This window comes from Eptatretus burgeri, chromosome 2, assembly GCF_056783735.1.
Source record: "Eptatretus burgeri isolate ZD-2024b chromosome 2, Ebu_testis_v1, whole genome shotgun sequence".
In the NCBI taxonomy this organism is placed as follows: domain Eukaryota; kingdom Metazoa; phylum Chordata; class Myxini; order Myxiniformes; family Myxinidae; genus Eptatretus; species Eptatretus burgeri.
The window spans coordinates 86,654,214-86,674,876 of NC_140962.1; the positions used below are offsets into that span (position 1 = coordinate 86,654,214).

The 20,663-nt window shown below is 46.6% G+C and overlaps 1 protein-coding gene across 1 annotated transcript; it reads right to left on the reverse strand.

The window, feature by feature from the left end:
* Positions 1–1,000: 1,000 nt before the first annotated feature.
* MRPS10 (mitochondrial ribosomal protein S10) lies at positions 1,001–19,910 on the reverse strand. The gene is made up of 7 exons (XM_085870180.1): positions 19,742–19,910; positions 19,214–19,278; positions 18,983–19,085; positions 5,033–5,172; positions 4,822–4,930; positions 1,502–1,591; positions 1,001–1,393 (listed from the first exon to the last, which is right to left on the reverse strand). Exons 1-7 carry the CDS (start codon positions 19,865–19,867, stop codon positions 1,292–1,294), a joined length of 735 nt encoding a protein of 244 aa, XP_085726306.1. The 5' UTR covers positions 19,868–19,910; the 3' UTR covers positions 1,001–1,291.
* Between the last annotated feature and the right edge of the window lie 753 nt (positions 19,911–20,663).

Here is a 20,663-nt window from a genome sequence, read left to right on the forward strand (position 1 = left end):
TAACTTTTCTGTTTGGAATTATTTTCAATTTTGTTTCACTGCCAGGCAGACAGAGTAAAAAGTATTATCTCACTCCTCTCTGCACATGCGCGATCGGGACAAATTCAAAGCCAAAGTATGGGAAAACGGCAAGCTTGTCTTCTTAGTCATGTTCCGATTCGTTTTCAAAATATAACATTAAATTTAAATAAGTTGTTCCTCAATCATAAACTGAGAAGATGGACAGACGGACATGAACCACTTGCTTAACCCCGCCTTTCGCTCCACGTGTGGGGGATAAAAAGGTATAATCTTGATCTCTCGCTCACGCAATCTCTGCTTTTCTTTGGGGAAGTGACTTGGATAGAGTACATCCCCCCACCATTAAGCAGGTGTGTGTGTGTGTGTGTGTGTGTGTGTGTGTGTGTGTGTGTGTGTGTGTGTGTGTGTGTGTGTGTGTGTGTGTGTGTGTGTGTGTGTGTGTGTGTGTGTGTGTGTGTGTGTGTGTGTGTGTGTGTATAAACACACACAGCTGCTTTCATTCTGGTTTAAATCCAGAACCTCAGATTCGATTGCACAAGTCACTGCCATCACACAAATTGTTGCAAAAACATTTTATTATTATTGATGGATGTGCTGAGTCTCGACATTTTCTTCGTGCAATATCGGCCAAGAGGATGATACCCTGCTAATCTATACAGTCGCGTGGCAGCAGTGTGAGCAAATATAGCTCTGTACAGTTATAAATAAATAAATAAATCTTCATTTTGAGCTCATAGTTGAACTTGTCCAAGACATTCACAACATGAAGCTCTGTGCCAAATTTGGTGATTGGTAGCTCTCCTCGCTGTGCAGTTATTCTGTCAATAGACAGACAAAAACACAGCCTATAGCTGCGTGGAAGACGACTATACATTGGTCACTCAGAGTCCTCCAAGATCTAAAATGCAGGAACAATAGATCACAAAACCAAATCACCACCCATCATGTCACAATATAGCTGTAACAAGACAGGCCTTTATATTTGAAACAATATTTCAGCCATCAAGTTCAAGCAACATCTTGCAACCATAAAATTTAGAGTTTAAAATATCAACAAAAAACAATGAAAGAGGCCCGTCAGTGGGACTGCAGGGCTTACTTATTTATCATTCTTCTCACTCGTCTTCATTTTTTTTTTCTTTAAAGCCTTTCTTCCTTTGTTTCATTTCAAACTTGTCAGGATATACAGATTTACTGGTCTTGATGACAACCAAAAGAAGTTGAATGTCTTGGACACCAAACTCAGGTATTGATCACCTCAAGGCAAGTTCTAGTCTTCACTTACAGCCTCATCAGCTGAAGGGCTAGCAGAGTCCGTTTGTGGCTTCCACACTGGTTCCAGGATATGTTTCGGGAGTTTTTCCAGTCGGTGCTAGGTTTGTGGGAGGGAGTGGGGAAAAGGGCAACAACACAGCATATTAAGAAATTACCGGCTGCTTGATAATGCTGGTTCAAAAGCAAGTTATTTTGAATGATTTACCCATGTAACCTCCATTGCGACACCTTCAGGGAGATTCCGCTGGATGTATTCAAGGAATACTCGAGCTGTACTTCCTGTTATATGAAGTACCTGTAAATATGAAACAGTAAATTTCAATCAAAAGTAAAAGTAAAACGTCCTTAGCCAACTGGACTTCAATGCACTTTTCATACCACGAGTAAACCCAATGATGACATTTCAAATTAACTGGGTTTGAGTCCGTCCATGGATTGGAAGAGATCAGTCATGTTAGAGCTTTCCTTGTCATACTTATTGTAGTTCACCTGATGTAAATTCAAGGAAGGAATTGTGTGTAGCAAGGTGTGAGCAAGTTCGATATATAGGTTTACTGGAAATTGGACAGGGTTACACCAACATTAACGGTTGTCTGACTGTTCGGGACAGGCAATTTTGTCCTCAATAAACCTGTCTAAAGGCGCTGTCACACCTTGACGATTTAGCCAGTGTATGCCGACTTATGAAAAATTTGTCTAAAACGCTGGCACACGTCGAATACGTTATGGGTAAGTTTTGTATACGTTAAGAGCATGCTGAAAAACACTGCCATACGTCGTAGTACACTGGCTTTCATCGTTGTACTTTGCAGTTGTCCTCAAATTTTAGCATGCTTGAAATTTTACGACGTATGCCAGCGTACGACTCACACGTTCCGCTACGCTGGCCATAAGTTGTAGGCACGTTATGCGATCGTTGACACACGTCGACACACGTTACTTGTAAGTTACTCGTAAGTCGAACCACGTCAAGGTAATGATTAGCGTACCCGAAACTTATTTATAACCTATGAGTAACGTGTTGTAGGCACGTTACATGATCGTTGACACACGTCGAGGCACGTTATGCGATCGTTGACACACGTCGAGGCACGTTATGCGATCGTTGACACACGTCGACACACGTTACTTAAGTTACTCATAAGTCGAAACATGTCGAGGTAATGCTTAGCGTACCCAAAACTTATTTCTAACCTATGAGTAACGTGCTTTGAACCTATGTGTAACGTACCTCCAATGCATATTGACGTATTTGATTGACGTCTTCTGGACGACCACAGAACCTACTGAACGTGTTTCTAATTTACAGCTACCGTATAATGGCGTATTGGCAGCGTTTGAAAAAAAAACAACAACAATAACTTCCGATATTTCGTCACGTGCCGTTACGTCACATCCGATTTCCTCTTCAGTTTGCTCATGTCTTATTCTTAGTTCCTCCTCTGTGAATATTTTCTGTTTGAGGATATTGTCACGTCGAAGTCGAAACTTAAAAGCAAATGTCCGAATATATTTTAAAATTCGTGATAGACAAAAAAAAAATACAAACAAACAAAAAACAACAACAACAACAACAACTTCAGATATTTCATCACGTGCCTTCACGGAGCCAAGGAGAAAAAGAAAATGTGCCTTGACGGAGAAAATAAGTTTCGGGTATGCTAAACATTACTTCGACGTGTTTCCACTTATGAGTAACTTACAAGGAACTTGTGTCGACGTGCGTCAACGATCGCATATCGTGCCTACAACTTATTCCCAGCGTAGCCGAACATGCGAGCCATACGGCGAGTAAGTCGTAAAATTTTCAGCATGCTTGAAATTTCACGACGTACGAGACGTACCACGAAATATGACAGCATACTTCATCGTTTTTCAGCGTGCTCTTAACGTATACACAACTTACCCATAACGTATTCGACGTGTGCCAGCTTGGTTCGGCAAATTTTTCATAGGTCGGCATACGCTGGCTAAATAGGCAAGGTGTGACTGCTGCGTGGTTGACACTTTCAATTTTCAGGCGGTTATGATTTAAATCAGCGTGCGGCAGGTTTTTAACAGGCTACGCCACGAGTTGGTCGGCGCGCTATGCCAAAGTTAAACTATCGTTGGGCATAGGTTGTGAACGCCAACAACAGGCTAAGCATTCGTTGGTATAAGTTATCTATAAGACAACGAAATGTTCTGTGCTCCTTACTAATATGTTATGCATACCACCAACACGTTAGGAATACGACCAAAACTTAAAAAAAAAAAACATCAAAATTTCAGCATACGCCAACGTTTTACATACATTTTTATACGTTGCCATTGCTGGCTAAATCGTCAAGGTGTGACAGCGCCTTAAAGAACAGGTCGTTTTTACCAGGCAGAAGTTTAAAGGTGAATCCAAAAGCAAAAAATTTTTTTCTGAAAACCATTTAACATGGTCCAATTTAAGGGGGGGGGGGAAATTGATTTTTTTGGGCCAATCACAGTGTAAAAAAAAAAGCACCAGATTGTAGATTTTGCCAGTGAAGTCACCCTGAAGCCATATTGATCCAAACGGCGGTTGCTATCGAGAAACAGTGCAGGTCGAGCTCGGATTCTGGTACAGATCCCACCATCATGAGCAACACTGACGGTTCTCAGAATGTTGAAAGTGATCAGTGGGGTTTTGAAGAAAGTATTGAAGATAAAATTAGTAATGGAAATGTTTTCGGGGGAATTGTGGCGCCTTATCATTTTGCGCCTGATGCGAGTGATGCAGAGGAAGAAGGTGGAAGTATTTGTGGAGAAGAAAATGCTGGTCACATGATCACTTCAGCTCGGTAGTGTTTGATTTTCCGTTCCAGTCGTGGTTTATAAGAGAGGGATTTTTAATTAATTGATAAATCAGTTTATAATGTTACTCGAGCAGAAATACCCATCGACCGGCAGCACTGCCAAGCAGACTCGGACACCGCAGACAAAATGGGCAATGAATGTTTTGTCCCACCATCGCAGGCTGACCAGGTATCTTGTATATTATGGGATCGTCCCGTTTCATACTCTTCCCAGATGCCATTTGTGTCCGTGCTGTGTCCCACCATCATGTCCGTGAGGTGTTGATGTCCCTCCCTCGTGGATGAGGGATTGTGAAGAGGTGAGGAAGGTGAGGGGAGGGGGGGTGATGGTGGTGGTTATTGTAGGGGTGATGGTTGGGGAGGGGGGACCCTGAAAGCTTTAGCTTCCTCGGTCAAATCCTCAGAGTTGATACATTCATACATACTTTCTCTCCACAATAAATAGATGGTGGTTCATTTGATTTGTAGAAATTTGTGTTCATCTACAATTCTTTTCAGGTGCTCTTGTGATAACTGCCAGGCAATGACAACAGGTGTTTGATTCACCATTCAGAGACATATGGTGGTATATAGTGCCGTTTGTTTAGTGCAAACCATAAAGTAAGAGTTTAAAAGACCCTTCCCAAGTTCTTTTTCCCCAAGACTGCATGGGGTAAGGTGTCCTATCAACTCTCGAGTTCTTCAAATGAATGTGACCAACCTCAAAAACGCGGCCATACGTGCGCATCTCATACTGCACGCGGTGTTTTTTGTAGATGTGAACCGATTTCAGGAGTGTAAGTCGTTCAAACACCTTCTTTGGCTCCCAACTGCAAACATACATCAAAAAAGCATCAACATGATTAGGACAACAAAATTCCTAAAAGCTTGCATGCTCATCTGTTACTCAAACCCATTTTGTCCGTACTTACATTTTTTCCAATGTAATTTCCAGCTCACGCGCTGCCAGGGACACAAAGAACTCATAGCTGTCAAGCACAGCCGTGTCGTGACCTTTTACCCTGACTATGAGCCGCCGAAAAAGGTCATCAGGTTCATTTGTAACTGTGAACTTGGGTGGTGGTGGTGAAATTGAGACACAAATATAATTAATTATATGAAGAATAAACAAGATAAAACAAAAGCGAGAATTCCTTTTCAATACATGTCCCCTTACCAGTCCCACTGAATGTTCATTGATTTTGGCGGTGTATAATGGCATATTTGGTACCCAGAATAATAAAAATTACCCGATGTACATACATGAAGCAAAAACATGAGTATGGCTTATGTGCATATATAACACATCATGCTTATATACCTGGGATGATTCCAATTGCATGGGGCCATGGACGAACACGCAGGCCTAAAGCCTGAGGTCTGCCGATCTGTGCTGCTTCAGGCAATGGCGATGCATTATTTTATTTGGGTGGAGTCAGGCCAGCTGTCCAGACAATGGGTGTTGTTGCTGTTGCTGTGTTACCCCGGTCAGTTCTGTTCAAACAGGCCTGCAGTATGGAGAAATCCGATCGATCTCTCAGGAGCAACCCAGATATCACTTACATCTATGATGTGCTATTATCCAAGTGGAGCCAGGACCGTGCAGTCATCCATTATGTGTTTTTGTGTGTGTGGGGCAGCCTGGCAAAGGGTGCAGGTGTCGTCAATGGTGTCATAGAGTCGGTGTTTATAGTACAAGAGCTGTGGGTGGTGTCCACAGCGTAGGCAGCAAGGTGAACATGATCAGACCTGGAGAGTAGTTGATCTGTCATGGATAGGCAGGGGTTTACTGCCCACGATAATTGGAGGGATGTTTTGGAGGATGTTACTGGCATGTTTTTGTGGTGTCGCTTTAATGTGTCTCGGGGCCTGCGGGTGGTTGTACATGTAGTGGCAAGGATGGTTATGGTTGGTACTTGCTATTGCAAGTAACTGGGTGCACCTCTTATGTCCAAGTGGTCTTTGATTTTTAGCATTTTTACCTGTGTGTATCGGGGCTCGATGGGTGTTGTTAATGTGCAACCTATGATAATGTGAAGGGCTTTGTTTGTATGGTCTGGAGGGTGTTGAGAGTTGTGTTTGTTCGGCTGGAGGCCCAAAATGAGCTGGCGTAGTGAATGATTGATGTAATGTACAGTTTGTATATTAGTGATGTTGTTTCTTTGTGGTGTCTGAAGTCGGTGTCTGCGAGTGCCCCAAGGGTGTTCAGCCTGGGGGTGCAGGTTTTTAAATGTTTGTGACATGATCGCCTGGTGTTGGCTCAATGTGGTGGGCTTGGGATCCTCGGGTCCCAATTTCAAATCCCACTCGGCCGTTGAATTAATACCGGGTGGGGTTGACTCAGCCTGTCATGACTTCCGAGGTCGGCAAGTTTGCACAACAAGGCATCAGTCAGTGAACATATACTGGGTGAATAAAGGATATTCGCAATTTTAGAGCTTGTGATATAAATGTGCAGCTGCAATACATGGTTCCAAATTCCCCACAATGCACACGTGCACCCTCACACAATCATACTGAAATGAGGCAATTTTCTGCATGCATGTACATTGTACGTACGTATGTATGTATGTATGTGTATGACAATTACAGAATAAAGAACGGCTGGGCCAATTACCACCAAATTTTGCATACATGCAAAGGGTACCAAAGGTTAGGTCAGAGGCACAAAATTATTTTTACCCTCATCACCTCCCTCCCCCCCCCCCCCACCACCACCAAAACCAGGCAAGGATGAGGAAGCAACTTGTGATTTCCAACTGCACACAGAGAATAATGCCAGTGGTTTAACCACTGACGACCCCTGCCAGAGGGAGCCGGTATTGACACCTTTTCTGCTCCCAAACAGAATGGGTGTTACCAAATGAAAATAAAGACCAATCACTGCACTGTAGTTCCAAGAAGGAAGGCAGACATAATGTGCGCGCGTGCGTGCGCACACACACACACACACACACACACACACACACACACACACACACACACACACACACACACACACACACACACACACACACACACACACACACAGACGCACACACACACACACACACACACACACACACACACGTACTTACAAAAGCTATTATATTTGAAGTTATAACCTTAATTTGTAAGCAATTTACTAATTTCCAAACTGCCCAGATCATCAGCTGGGCACAGTTTTTTTGTCAGTGTTTCGACCCTTTCAGCCCAGAACCTCTCCAAACAGCGGATCCACAACCCCGGTTGCAGGTCCACATCAGTAGATTACTCAACATCAATGGACCTACAACCCAAAGTTGTGTCCAGTCAGTAAATACAGCAATGCAATATCCTTATTCAAACTTATTTAATTTTACTTCATTTCAAAGGATTACTAGATTTGACTAACATTAAGTGATAAACACTTTACCTTGAAGACATGTCCATTATACAGCACCTCCATATAACCAGACTCAAACTGTCATTAACAACAAATTTTAACATGCTGCAGCAGCATTTTAGCAACCACCAATAAATTATACTAGCGATACCCGTGCACATGCATGGGATAGCAGTACAACATAGCTGGTAGCAGACGACAGACCGTACACGGGGAATGACAAAAATACGCATTGTGCAAAATGCAAGTGGTACTATGGAACGCCAAGACTTCCCAAACATTGTCGGCATGTCCGCTAAGTGCCACAGCAATTTCATAGGGATCGTGTGATGGCGAGCAGAGATTTTAGTGTGCAAGCTTGGTATTATAATAGAGATACATGCTTATTTATAAATAATATTTATTTATTGTATTTTTATCTAAATACCATTATTTAATCCCATCTATAAATATATCAAATGCAATGCAATTGGAACTTGTTTACAAGAAAACCAACCAAATTTAAATAAAAGGTGACAATGGAGCTGAAAGACACTCACAAGACCTGATCAAACAATCAGCCAAATATCCCCTGTTTAACATGATGGAAAAAACCTTCTCATCACATTCCACAAAATCATCCTAAACTGAACAAATTCTTACAAATCGAAGTAGCTGAGATGAAAAGACATTGTAACCTATTTTAATTGTTACCTGGAAAGGTGTACAAGAGTACAGGGAAACTGAAATCATAAACTTTATGATATACACTTGTACTAAAACCATTCCGTCCAACTCTAACCAACACATCCAAATATGCAGGAACTGTACAATAATTACCACTCCTGTTTGCAATCAGGTTAACTGGATAAATCTTGTGAAGCTGCCGATCAAAAAAATTATAGTTAACCCACACAACTATCATCTATATAACATGTATGAGATAATATTTTAGCTTATCCCAATTTTTTCTCATTCGGTTTCTGCGTGAATGAAAATTCACAGAAAATAAGAAAAATATCCGCTAGTAGGGGGCTGCAATTCCCACCAATGGGAATACCCTTAACCTGTTGAAACATTATCTCACAAAAACACACAAAAGTGTTAAATAAAATAAAATTAACAACATCCCTAAACTTCTGCTTATCAAAACAATGAAAACTTGAGTATTTCTTTTGAGAAAACAATGCTTCATCAAACCTGACACATAAAACCGTATTAAAAGAGTTAAAAACCTTGTCAATCACTTTGAAGAGTGAATCCCTTACTTGTACTAAATGCAAATTTGTATTTAAAGTTGAAAAATCAAAAACTTCAACTGACTTGATATTGAGGCATCTAATCCTATCTAAGAACTCAAAGGAAGAATTAATGCTCCAGAAAGTGTTTATACCAGAATTCTTCTCAATTGCTAAACTATTTCCTGAACTGTTCCCCAACAACTTGTAAGCCTGAGTTAACTATAACCAGTAACTGTTTGGTGGAACACTGCCTGGCACCTGCGATAAACCTGTACTTGTACGGGTTCTTATGAAGCTAAGGGATCCAGAAAAATCGAAGGATACAAAGATTTACCTCTTCACTTTTAATACCGAAATTATGAACTAAAACTTCCTGATGCTCAGAGATAATATTGTTGCGGCCACGGGTACCAAAACAGGGAAGGACGGGAGCGACTTAAAGAGAAAGCAAGGTTGACCTACATAAAGATAAGGGAAAGACGCCAGAAAGAAGCGGAGACGAAGAGACAGGAGGGGACAACAGAAACTCATAAATGTATAGAGACACGGGAGACAGAAAAAATAGAGGAGAGACAACACGATGAAGACGGGGTAAGTGACGCGCACACACACACGGAGGTAGTGGAGGATAGTGAGGTTGAGCTCGCGGAGCGTGTTGGGACCCAGTGCGAGCACCTGGATGGCCTCCTCCAGGAACGAGGGGAGGGAGTATTCCCCCTTGAGGCGAGGCACGACCAGGTGAGTTCGGTCGTGCTTTGCGAGGTTGAGGGGAGGAGTGCTGTGGACGGGTGCACGGAAAGCTTGGGGGGTATAGAGGCCCCGGAGACCCTTGTGGGGACACGAATCCCCAGTGTGGTTGTCCCTGTGTGTGTGGTGCAAGGTGTGAGTGCGGCCCCGTGTGTGGAAGCGACCCCGTGTGTGAGTGGTGTGGTGGCGATGGTGCCAGAGTATGTGCTTCCCAGCACGCCGTGTGTGGATGAGGCACCGTGTGTGGAAGAGGCCGTGGGTGTGAGTGAAACGGCCTGTATGAGTGAGGCACCGCGGGTGAGTGTCCCCGCGTGTGTGGGTGAGGCACCGTGTGCGAGTGAGGCCGTGTGTGTGGATGAAACGGCCAGTGTGGATGAGGCACCGCGGGTGAGTGCCCCCGCGTGCGTGAGTGAACGGCCGTGTGCAAGGGAGACCGTGTGTGTGAGAGAGCGGTATGTGAGGGAGATGTCGGTTGGCATGCGGGAGCACGCAGCCGCGTCTCCCGGTGTGAATGTGATGGAGTGGACTGTGTGCGTCGTAACACGCAGGTGTGCGTGGGTGGAATGGAGGCGACGACGGCGACATGTGAACAAAGAAAGCCGGGTAGCGGCTGTAGTTGTTTCGCGGACCGTGCCGGGTTCACCCAGCAGTGAGCACGAGGTTCGTGCTGTGCAACGCACGAGACCGCCACGTGCTCGCTTGCGAGAGTGAAGTCCCGGTCCGGAAACGCACGCGGTGGATTTGCCGATCCCGCGGACGGACAAAGTTTAGGCAGGTAAACGGATTTGGACCGGACGGGTTCTCCACGCGATCGTGTGTGTTAAGCTCCAACGGGCAAAGCACATGTGTTCGCGTGGGGAACCCCTCGAGACGTGGGGCTTGTGTTTTTTTATGCGCACGGTGACGCCATGGCTGCACGTGGGGTTGGAATCCGGCAGGAGGAGTATCTCTGCCGGATAGTACCGTCCAAGGAGGGACGAGGAACACGTGCAGCTGCATGACGTCACGGGCAGGTGCAAAGTGCGCGAGCTCTGAGTTGCCGCGCAGGTGCTGCGCATGAAAAAAAAAAAAAAAAACAAGCCTCACTTTCGGGTGCACAGGATTCCTGGGCACAGGATGGAAACTAGTTAGGGGGAAGGGTTAGCTTAGTTAGACCGACTTCATGGGGCAGGGGTAAGTCCTCATGGAGTCCGTGGAATGGATTAGGTAGAGGGATTTAGTGAGCTTTAGGTTGGGAAATAAAATGATTTATTTGAAGACAGTGACAGACTGGTGGTATGTGTAGTGGGGACGTAGTTTAGCTACGTAGTGTTAAATGGAACGTGCTGTAGTGTAAGGGACGACGTGGGAGCACGAGTTAGTTAGGGGATGTAGTTAGAAGAATGGCAGAGTTCAGTGGTGAGTGTGTTGAAGAGTTGGAGAGTTGTGAGGTGAGTACATGGTGAGTGAGTGAGGCCAGCGGGTCTGTGTGTATGGAGCAAATGGGGAATGCATGGTGCGATGAGTGATTGGGGGGGAGGAGTGACTCCCGCCCAAGGGACCCCGGGGTCAGAGTAAAGTGAGTTCGCTGGGTTAGTCAAATTAACAAAAATGGAGGTCGTTTTGCTGTTGGTGGGAATGTAGGCTTGAAACCCATTTGGAGGGGTGCAGGAGCCCTGTTGACGGGCTTGGGAGCGTGGCTGCGAAAGGTGAGTATCGCTGAGTGGGTACCCCGGGCACCAGGCTAGTCGGCCGCGGTAGGCCAAGGGCCCATGGGGGGCCGGGATAGCGTAGTGGGCACGGGTGCGCCTGCTTGGTGCGGGGGCCCGGGGCGCCATTAGCCGCGTGGGCAGTGTTGTGGGCACGGGTGACCCCCGGAAAGGGGCCCGGGAGGCCGGCCTGCCACGTGTGCGTTTCAGGGGAGGTGCCATGGGGGGCACTCCCCGGTGTTAGGGAGCTGGTAGGCTCGGAGGCAGTGTAGTGCCCGGGGGTGCCATAGCGGGAGATTCGGCAGAGGGTCGTGCCTGCCAAAGGGAGCCACGTGTCCCAGCCATGAGACCGTGTGAGGGCACGGAGAGAAAATTGGGGGGCGAGGCCCGAAATTGTGAGGACACCAACACAGGCAACGGGAATCTGGGTTGTTAGAACCAATAGTTTAAGCGAGAGGCGCTTGTTGAAAGCCCCGGGGTAGTTTAACAGTTAAATGGTTAGGGTAGATTAGGAGATGTACCCCTCCGCACCATCCATCCCCTCGCTCTCGTTGCGGGCCGCTGGACCCACTTTGGGTTAGATCGCCGAAGTCTGGGGAGGCCATTCTGAGGCTGCGTTGGGCCTCGACACAGGACGTTAGCTCTCCCTTATTCCCCTCCGGGAAGGGAACGTAGGGGTTGGGAGTAGGCTAGGTGACAGGATAGGTTAGCCGAACAAAGACGATAAAGGGGGTTAGGGGACGATTTATAGTGGGGGAGTAAAAATAAAAACAACAAAAAATGAGTTGGGGCTAAATTGGGGTTTGACAAATTAAGGGAGTGGGTATGTACAGTGACAGGCAAAGGCGATAGGTGGGAGGGAGACAGGTAGGTAGGTCCGAGCCCGCCTTCCAAGTGGCCAGCACCACCGCACTCCCTCCACCAACCTCCACTGAAAGGCAGAGGCCGGCCAACTTCATCGGCTGGCCGTGTTTTGCTGCGAGGCCTGTGCCGGCTGGATCGTCTGCAGCTGCTGTTCTGCAAGGCCTGTGCCGGCCCACTTCGTCTGCCGGCTGGCTGTTTTTTCTTCAAGGCCTGTGCCGGCCAGTTCATCTGCCGGCTGTGTTTGCCTGCAGCGGCCTTCTTCTGCGGGCTGTGTTTGCCTGCTGCCTTTGCCATGCCATGCCCACTGCCCACGTTCACCAGCCCCGTTCAATTTTTGCTTTGCCCCCCCTGTTCATTGCCATGTGCGCCAGGATCTGCAAAGCAACAGTTTGCAAGCTGTGCACCGTGTTTGTGTTCATCCCTCCATTCGTTGTGTTCATTGCGTGTGCCACTTGAGCTGGCACGGAGACTGCATTTGTGCAGCCCATGCACCGTTGTGGTTCACTGCGTTCAGTTCAAACCATTCATCCATCCATTCGTTGTGTTCATTGCGTGTGCCACTTGAGCTGGCACGGAGACTACGTTTGTGCAGCCCGTGCACCGTTGTGGTTCACTGCGTTCAGTTCAAAAGGGAAGGCCTTGGACTGCGTGTGAGCAGCCAGCCACGTCCCCTGTCACCTGCATTGTTTTGAGCCAGAGACTGCATGTGAGCAGCCTGGCTCCCTGCTAACTGCTTTTCTTTTGCAGAGTTCAGTGATCCTGGGCCATGGTTTAGTGTAAAATTTGTAAGTTAAGGTTAAGATGTACTGTAAATATGAGTGCGCCCCCGGCATGTCTGTCCTAGCGCCGGCAATTTTATTTAAGTCGTCCGTGTGAGTGAGTTTGTTTAGGTAGTTACGCAGCCCTCAGGTTATTTATTTTGGGGACACGAATACCATGAATGTCGCACTCAGGGATCCGTCGGTAAAATGTACTAGGGGAAAACTACACATGATGGCACACGAAAATTTGACGACTCGGGACGAGTCTGTAAAAAGGGGAGGGGTAGTGTTGTGGTTACCAAATTCGCAAACCACCATTCAGGTCCCTTAGGTGAGATATCTCGGTAAGTACATGTGTAGTTAGGCCCAAACCCGTTGTCTAGTGGGAATACATGTCATTTATGCGTGCTGCGACTCTTCAGGATAGCCGTTTTTCTTTTGCTATCTTTATTTTGGACCAACCGCCATGATTACCACCACAACCACAACATCAACCACCAACCACAACGCCGCTTCACCACAACCGCCACGACCTTCACGTCACACCTCGCAACCGTCGCATCGCCACCGTTCTTGCGCCGCTTGTGGGTACCGGTGTTGGACTCGTGCAGGGCGCGCGCCGAACAGCGTGTACAAAATCACGGATTTTGTGCTTCAAAAACGGATCAAAAACGACACACGCCCACTTTTTGCCGTCCAATCGGTGAGCGAGGGGCGGGTGGCCCCGCCCCAGGGCGTTGGAGGGCGATCGATATATGCAAATTTATGGATCAAAAAGCATTCACGCCCACTTTTTCTCGGGCCAATGGGGAGCGAGGTGAAAGGTCGAAGGGAGGGGGTCAAAGATGAGAAGGCGAAGCCACGGGGCTGATATAAGCGACCGTGTTCGTCAGTCCAGAGAGTAGTAGAGTCGAGAGGGAACAGAGAGTTAAGACTTCGCGGGCGGTGGAGTTGGCAAGAAGGAGCTGGTCGTCGTGTGCGTTGGAGTCGGAGCGGAGGGGACGGAGCTGTGGAGAGGCAGCGAGGGCAGACGAGGGGGTGCTCGCGTCGTGCAGGGAGCTGCACCCCAGGGAGGCCGACAGCGCGACCTGGCCGAGGTGGAGACGCTCGTCGCGGGACAATAAAAATCCTCTATACCCCGAGCATCAGCAACCCCCTCCTGTTTCCCCCCGCGCTGAGATAGTGCGACCAAGGGGGCCCCTTTCCCACCCCCTACCAGACACTGCCCGCGAGGCCCGCGGAGTTGAGGCACCATCGCCGCTCCGCGTCTCATCACCAGACGGGTAGGCCCGACCCGGTCTCGGCCTCAGGCCCGCCTCATCCTTGAGGGTATTTTTTCCTTGGTTTTGGGTATGTGTTGTCGGCGCCGTCTGTGAAGTAAAATTGTATAAGTGTTGCCGTGTGCTCGGTAGTCGGATAGCTCTGCATTGTGTTTCTCTTTTATATTTGCTTTTTGTGTAATATTGTGTTTCTTCTCCTTTTACATGTGCTTTTGGTGTAATTGTATATGTGTGCTTTCCGTTCATCGCGAAATAAATGTGCTTTGTGTTGAACTGTTTCCCGCTTCGCTTCGTCATTTCTTTCATTGAATCCTCATCTTGCTTCACGTAAAGGGTTGGTAGTGGGCTGAATACGCCCGATAATTAATCGAACTGTCGAGGTCGACGAATAACACCGCTCGGTTATCCCGATAGTACGGAACGGGTCGCTTAAGTGGCCCGTGTCCGAAGTCGACCTGCGGCGAGGTGCGATCGCCTGGTCTACCCTCCGCGTGGGTACTTAGGTAGGTCGAATTTGGCGAGCAACCCTATCCCACGCGGGGGCTGATTGGCTCGATCGCGGTGAGACCGAAAGGTCCACCCGTGACTGGTTCCCGGCGTTAGTCCGAGAGGGTCACGACTGGATTGTCCGTCCGGTGGGCGACGTGCCACGATTCGAGTTACGTGGCCGTCAGCACGCCGGCGGGCGCGAATCCGTAACAGTATTTTGACTTATGAGTAACTTACAAGTAGCATGTGTCAACGATCGCATAACGTGCCTACAACTTATGGCCAGTGTATGCGGAACGTGAGAGTCATACGACGAGCTCGGCGTACTACGATGTATGTCAGCGTGCGTCAGCATGCTCTTAACGTATACAAAACTTACCCATAACGTATTCGCCAAATTTTTCATACGTCGGCATACGCTGGCTAAAACGTCAAGGTGTGACAGCGGCTTAATATACACAATTCCTTGTATTCAATTCTTTGAAAGACCTATATAACCTACGGTCTTATCCTGTACTCCTTTTGGTTGTCTGCTTTTTAGTATTTTGTCTGATTCTCACCAAGGCCAGCTGAGTGTCACCATGTTCTCTCTCTCTTTGAATCTCCCAGCCCTCTCCACTCCCACGAAAGCATATAAATGTCAGAAAATGTAAACATAGTTTCGTGTAAATCATTGGGATGTTTACATTTCAGTGCTTTGGACTCCATGGTACCACAAAATAAATGTTCTCTAATCAAATGTACTTTTCGTTGTGGACTGTGAATTAATTGTTTCTTACAAATTGAGTCACAGGATTTACACCAGGTCAGTTAATAGGACAGATCAGAAAATTCGACAACAGCACCAATGTTATCTGATTAGATTTTAATTAGGGCGGCCGAGCGTTTTAACCGCTGGTGCATGCCAACGATTTTTGGTCAAATCTGTGGTAATTACCTCCCAGTCTATCTAGGTTCGGACAATGCTAGACCAATGGAAGGAAAAGACAAACACGGACAGGTTGGAAATCGACAAATAATTTATTATTAATAAAACAAATAATTAAAAAAAAAATTTATTTGCTGAGGTAATTTAACAATGAATTTCAAAGCAAAATCAATCAAAATGCCAGGAAAGAGACAAAGAGCAGATGCTCATCAGGGGTTGACTTACAGCTAAACACAGATATGGGTACCCAACAGATCATTCAGGGGGAGGTGGGGGGAAGAATCGTCTCGCTCACCAGAAAGTCGTCCGTGAAATGAAAACGTCCTGAAATGCGTGCGTGCGTGTCACATCCGTCACTAGCACCCAGCTTTGCTGTGCACCCTCTCGCCTTGAACGCCAGTCGAAGTCTGGAGGGCACTGAGATCGTCTGTCGCGGGTTTCGACCCTGGTATTGTTGGTGACCGACCCGTGCCTCACATGTTGACGGCGCTGCTCACACCCACACGTGCACCACACGATCGCTTACTGAAGCACTGGGAACGATGAATTGTCTCGTCTGCGCTGGTCAGACACCCACTTCTTGCTCGCTTCTGTCACCCTTTGCTTTTTCCTCTCTCCTTTAGCTTTCGCTTTTTCTCCTCAGGCTTTTCTCTCTCCTCATGCTTTTTCTCTCTCTTCATAACGTGCCTATCGCTCGTTTTTATATCTCCGGTGCAGTCCGTCCCAAAGCTCACACTGCCCCACTGTTACCATGACGACCCGTGCGCTCTCAAAAAAGGCGAGCGTCGGAGCTCATGAAAGATTGCTGCTGAGGAAGAATGGGGGGCGGGCTTCAGAGCTCGTGAAGGAAATGTGTGTAAACGTGTCTGTTGTAAAGAAAAAAAAGTTTCCCATAAGAGAGGGGATTTATCCTTTACCCTTCTCAACGTATCAGATTTAAGATCCCATTAGACATGGGGATGGGGCTAATCTGAACATGCATTTAAGGAAATAACTGTCTGAGGACCTGGATGTGTTAGATGCATTCATCAGACCAGATTCTGAAATCCGTAACAATATCTTGGAGTGACTTATAACAAGGAACATATGTGCTATTTCCTATACTGGTGAAAGTAACCGTATCAATGCCTAACTATCAATAAAACCTCCACATAAAACTTTTTACAAACCACAACGAAATTATTCGCAGCCTGATCCACTGTAGCTATTACGTAGCTATCATGGAGATCCCGAATGTCTTTACGAACATTCGGCTTGTTCAACACTGGTTTGGACCGACCCAGTGGAAGCAAGCCCCGACAACTAAAAACTTAATCCTATTATCCAGGACTTCCACAACTCTGTTAAACCATGCATTACAACTGTTTATAGATAACAAAATGTGCACCAAGTTTAAGTTAACAAAATTAGAGACAGAATCCACAATTGAAGACCTAACACAGCTCCAAGGTTGGGTTACTGGTTCCCTATATTTGGCTCCCATTTTCAATATTACTAATTACATTCAAATCACCAGACTCTACGTGTCAACAAGAACCATGTAAAAAAGGGGAAGACGAACATGCACAGTCAGTTTCCAAAATGTCCTTTACTATAACTATACTAAGAGTTTTAAGAAATTTACCAAAATTGAATAAGGATCGTCTTATGGTCTTAGCGAAAGTGAAATAAACCTTCAATGGGGTTCGTTCCCTAACCTTATCTGGTAATGAACTCTACACTGGTATCCCTAAAAATAGACAAGCTGAAGCCTATCTACCTGCTTTCTGGAAAAATTACAAACCAAGAACTCGTGGATCCTGCCAGGGTTTGAACCACTGACCTCACAGACACAGAGGATGCTCCAGCAATTACCTTCAGTAGACTATGTTTAAGGGTACGGTTAGGAAAAAAATAACAAAAAAGTCGGAAAAACTACAGGTGGAACGGACAAATGAACAGCAAACCTAAAACTCCCCTCTGGTGAACCGGCTAGAGGACTAACAAGCAAAAGTACCTGGCCCCAGTGATGGGACAAGTTTAAGTTAATCTATCAATTTAAATGATTTCATGGACTTTTGAAAAAGTTAATCAAAAATTCCATGGATGTCATTTCAAAAGTGAATGTTGAGCTTCGCCCAGATGTGTGCAGCTTTTTAAACACAGTACAGGAAGTGCTGCCGTAAACAGAAGGCAGATGAACATAATAGATGTTGGGGAAATATTGTTACGGATTTGGAAGCCTTTTGCACACAGTCAGCAGCCCCCGCAGTTCAGTTATTTCGATAACTATGTGTTCTAGTTAGGGTCCCATCCCCTATGTCTAACGGGATTTACATGTGTGCACTGCGAAGTTTCTTTTACATCAATCCCCTTCACTTCTTCAAACCACCGACTCCATTGCCCACGTGTTTTTTGGCTGAAGGCGTGCACGGAGCCTCCATCGCATCAGATCGAGGCTCCGCTCCGAGGAAGGGATGGAGCGTTTCCTCCAGCCAATGAGCGAAGGGCGAGCAGGGCCGAGGCGCTCCGGCCAATGGGAGGCCAGAGTGCCGAAAGCTACTACAGAGCCTCTTCGGGGGGGGCAGGCCTCCGAGACGCCCCGACACCCCCCCCCCCCGAGACGCCCCCGTCCAATCAGGAGGCTCATCTCCTCAGGGCCGGCTCTGCCCCAGCCAGATAAAGTGTTCACCCCGTCCAAAGAGAAAGAGTAGAGTGTTGTCAGGACCAGAGTACTGCAGTCATCGAGGCCGATTGCTTTTGGTCTGTCTCGGTAATGGTCTGCGGTCCTTTGCGGTGGCTCCCTCGTAGTGGTGGTGGCCGAGCAGCCAGGGTCGTGGGCCCATGGATTTCAGGACGTGGGTTCGAGTCCCACTGTGGTGGGTTGGAGTCCGGTGTGACCGCACGAGGTGGGAAGGTACCCGGCCAGGCTCTGGTTTCCCAGGTGAATTATCCTCCTCTGTGGGAGGACCGAATAAAGACCCACGGGGTGCATTTCTTTTTGGGTGTGTGTGTCTGTGTGTGGCGCCCGTCTGTTAAGTAGAATTAAGTGCTTTTCGTTCATTGTAAATTGCATTTCTTTTATTCAGATAACTCTGCTCTGTGTCGCCCTCCCTATTGTAAATAAATATCTGTTAAATGTTCCAGTTCGTTGCCTGTCGTTTCTACCATTGACCCAGCATGGTGCGTATTGAGAATTAGGGAGGCCGTCAAAAATTAGCATTATTTAGCAGTGCAGTGCTAAAAAATTAGCAGTGCGTCAAAAATATGTAATATACGTAAGCTGTCATTTGGACTGACGGACTTTGGTAATTCCGCTCAGTTACACCGGACCGACGTCGCTAGAGCGACCCGGTTCGACAGAGTCCGTCGAGGATGTGACTTCCCTGGTAATTTGATGACGTGGGTACTTAGGTATATTGAAATTAATAATCATAAAGAAAATATCATAATCCCCACCCCCTCGGCTGATCCCTTAGGGAGCAGGTGCTCATCGTATTGAATAATAAAGAAATCAACCAAAAGGAGCAATTTTAGGGATGACAAAGCAAACCACACGTACCAGGTGAGTGTCTGTGGTGGGCTTCGTGCTATTACTGACGTTAACCATCGAGGTGGAAGAGGAATTGATCGATGGACCAGAAGAAAAGGGAACAGATTTCAATCTGAGAAAAAGGATCAGAGGTTCATGGAGCACAAAGGCATACAAAACACCACATTTATTCTTGCAATCACCGGGAAACAACAAAGAATCAACCATCGATCACAAAAATGTCAACACAAATTAATCTACCTGAAGGAAGAATCGTGAATAGGACAAGATGAATGCTCTCCACGAGAAGGTAACCATGCCAGTGACTGTGAAGAGAGGGGAGAGGGAAGAGGGAAGAGGGAAGAGGGAGAGGGGAGAGGGGAGAGGGGAGAGGGGAGAGGGTACACGATTCAAACAAGGGGGCAAACCAAGTCAGTGAGTGGTAAACGGGAAAAATGAGTCCCAGATTACTGGCAACAGGGGGGCACTGCATCAGCAGCACAGCCGTGCTTCCAGAATATGATGCAACCACAGCAGCCACAGCAGCCACAGGCCGAGTACGAAGCAACAACGGATGCGTTCTATTACCAATGCCAAAGCAACCGTTCCTTATCAGATATTTTGTTGGAGTGCTTGCTTGAGTGCTTAAGCCACTTGGCGATCGGTGTGCAAGCTGATTGGTAATGGAACACACCCCAGGTTCCTCAATTGCTTATTCCTGAAGTGGGCATATTAGAGGGAGAGAACCATGTACGTTGGTGACGACTCAACCTCATCAAATGACCTTACCCAGTTGGAAGCGAGTTGTACAGGAGAACGTCGATGTCGGAAAGTTGAAGGAGATAAACGATGGGACAAAAAGTACAAGCCACGGGCCGCTACGTGAAGCACGCGCACAGTATTTAACGACGGCATGTCGATAAACGTGACGCTCTGAAACAACGGAAACGGAAGTAAGACATTTGTAATAAAAAAATATATATTTGATTTTTAAGGTGAACCTGCTTCAACACTTTCTGAAACTACTTGTTCAATAATATTTACTTCTCAAAATAATAATAATTTTTTTTTTTTAATGAACCTCGCATAGGAACTAGTTGACCGTGTTGCCTCCACCTTATACATCGCTCAATACATTAATGCGCACAGTAACGCCCGCCGTAACGCAGTCCTTATATGTACGATTTATTTATTGAGAAGAAAAACCTAGAGTTCCACGATTCTATCCCAGCTTGTCGTTGGCGCTGGAATTTTGAACTTTCATGGCCTTTCTGAATACTAAACAGATTTGTGGGGGAAAAGGACAAGATGGCGTCGTCCCTTTCCTTGCAGAATTACAGGTCCAAGGGGTGACAAAAAGCGTTTACCGAATTGAAGTTCAAATCCAGGTTTGAACTTCAATGAGAACGACCTATATTTTGTCCACTGAACAAATTTATCAATCGCCACCATCACCTACAGGGGGCACTGCATCAGCGCCACAATCATGCTCCAAGGAAAACGAGGGCCACGAGGCGGTGTGATCATTACTTCCGCCATTGAAGGTGGAAGGTTATCTGTCTGTCTGTCTGTCTGTCTGTCTGTCTGTCTGTCTGTCTGTCTGTCTGTCTGTCTGTCTGTCTGTCTGTTCGTCCGTCTGTCTATCTATCTATCTATCTATCTATCTATCTATCTATCTGTCTGTCTGTCTGTCTGTCTGTCTGTCTGTCTG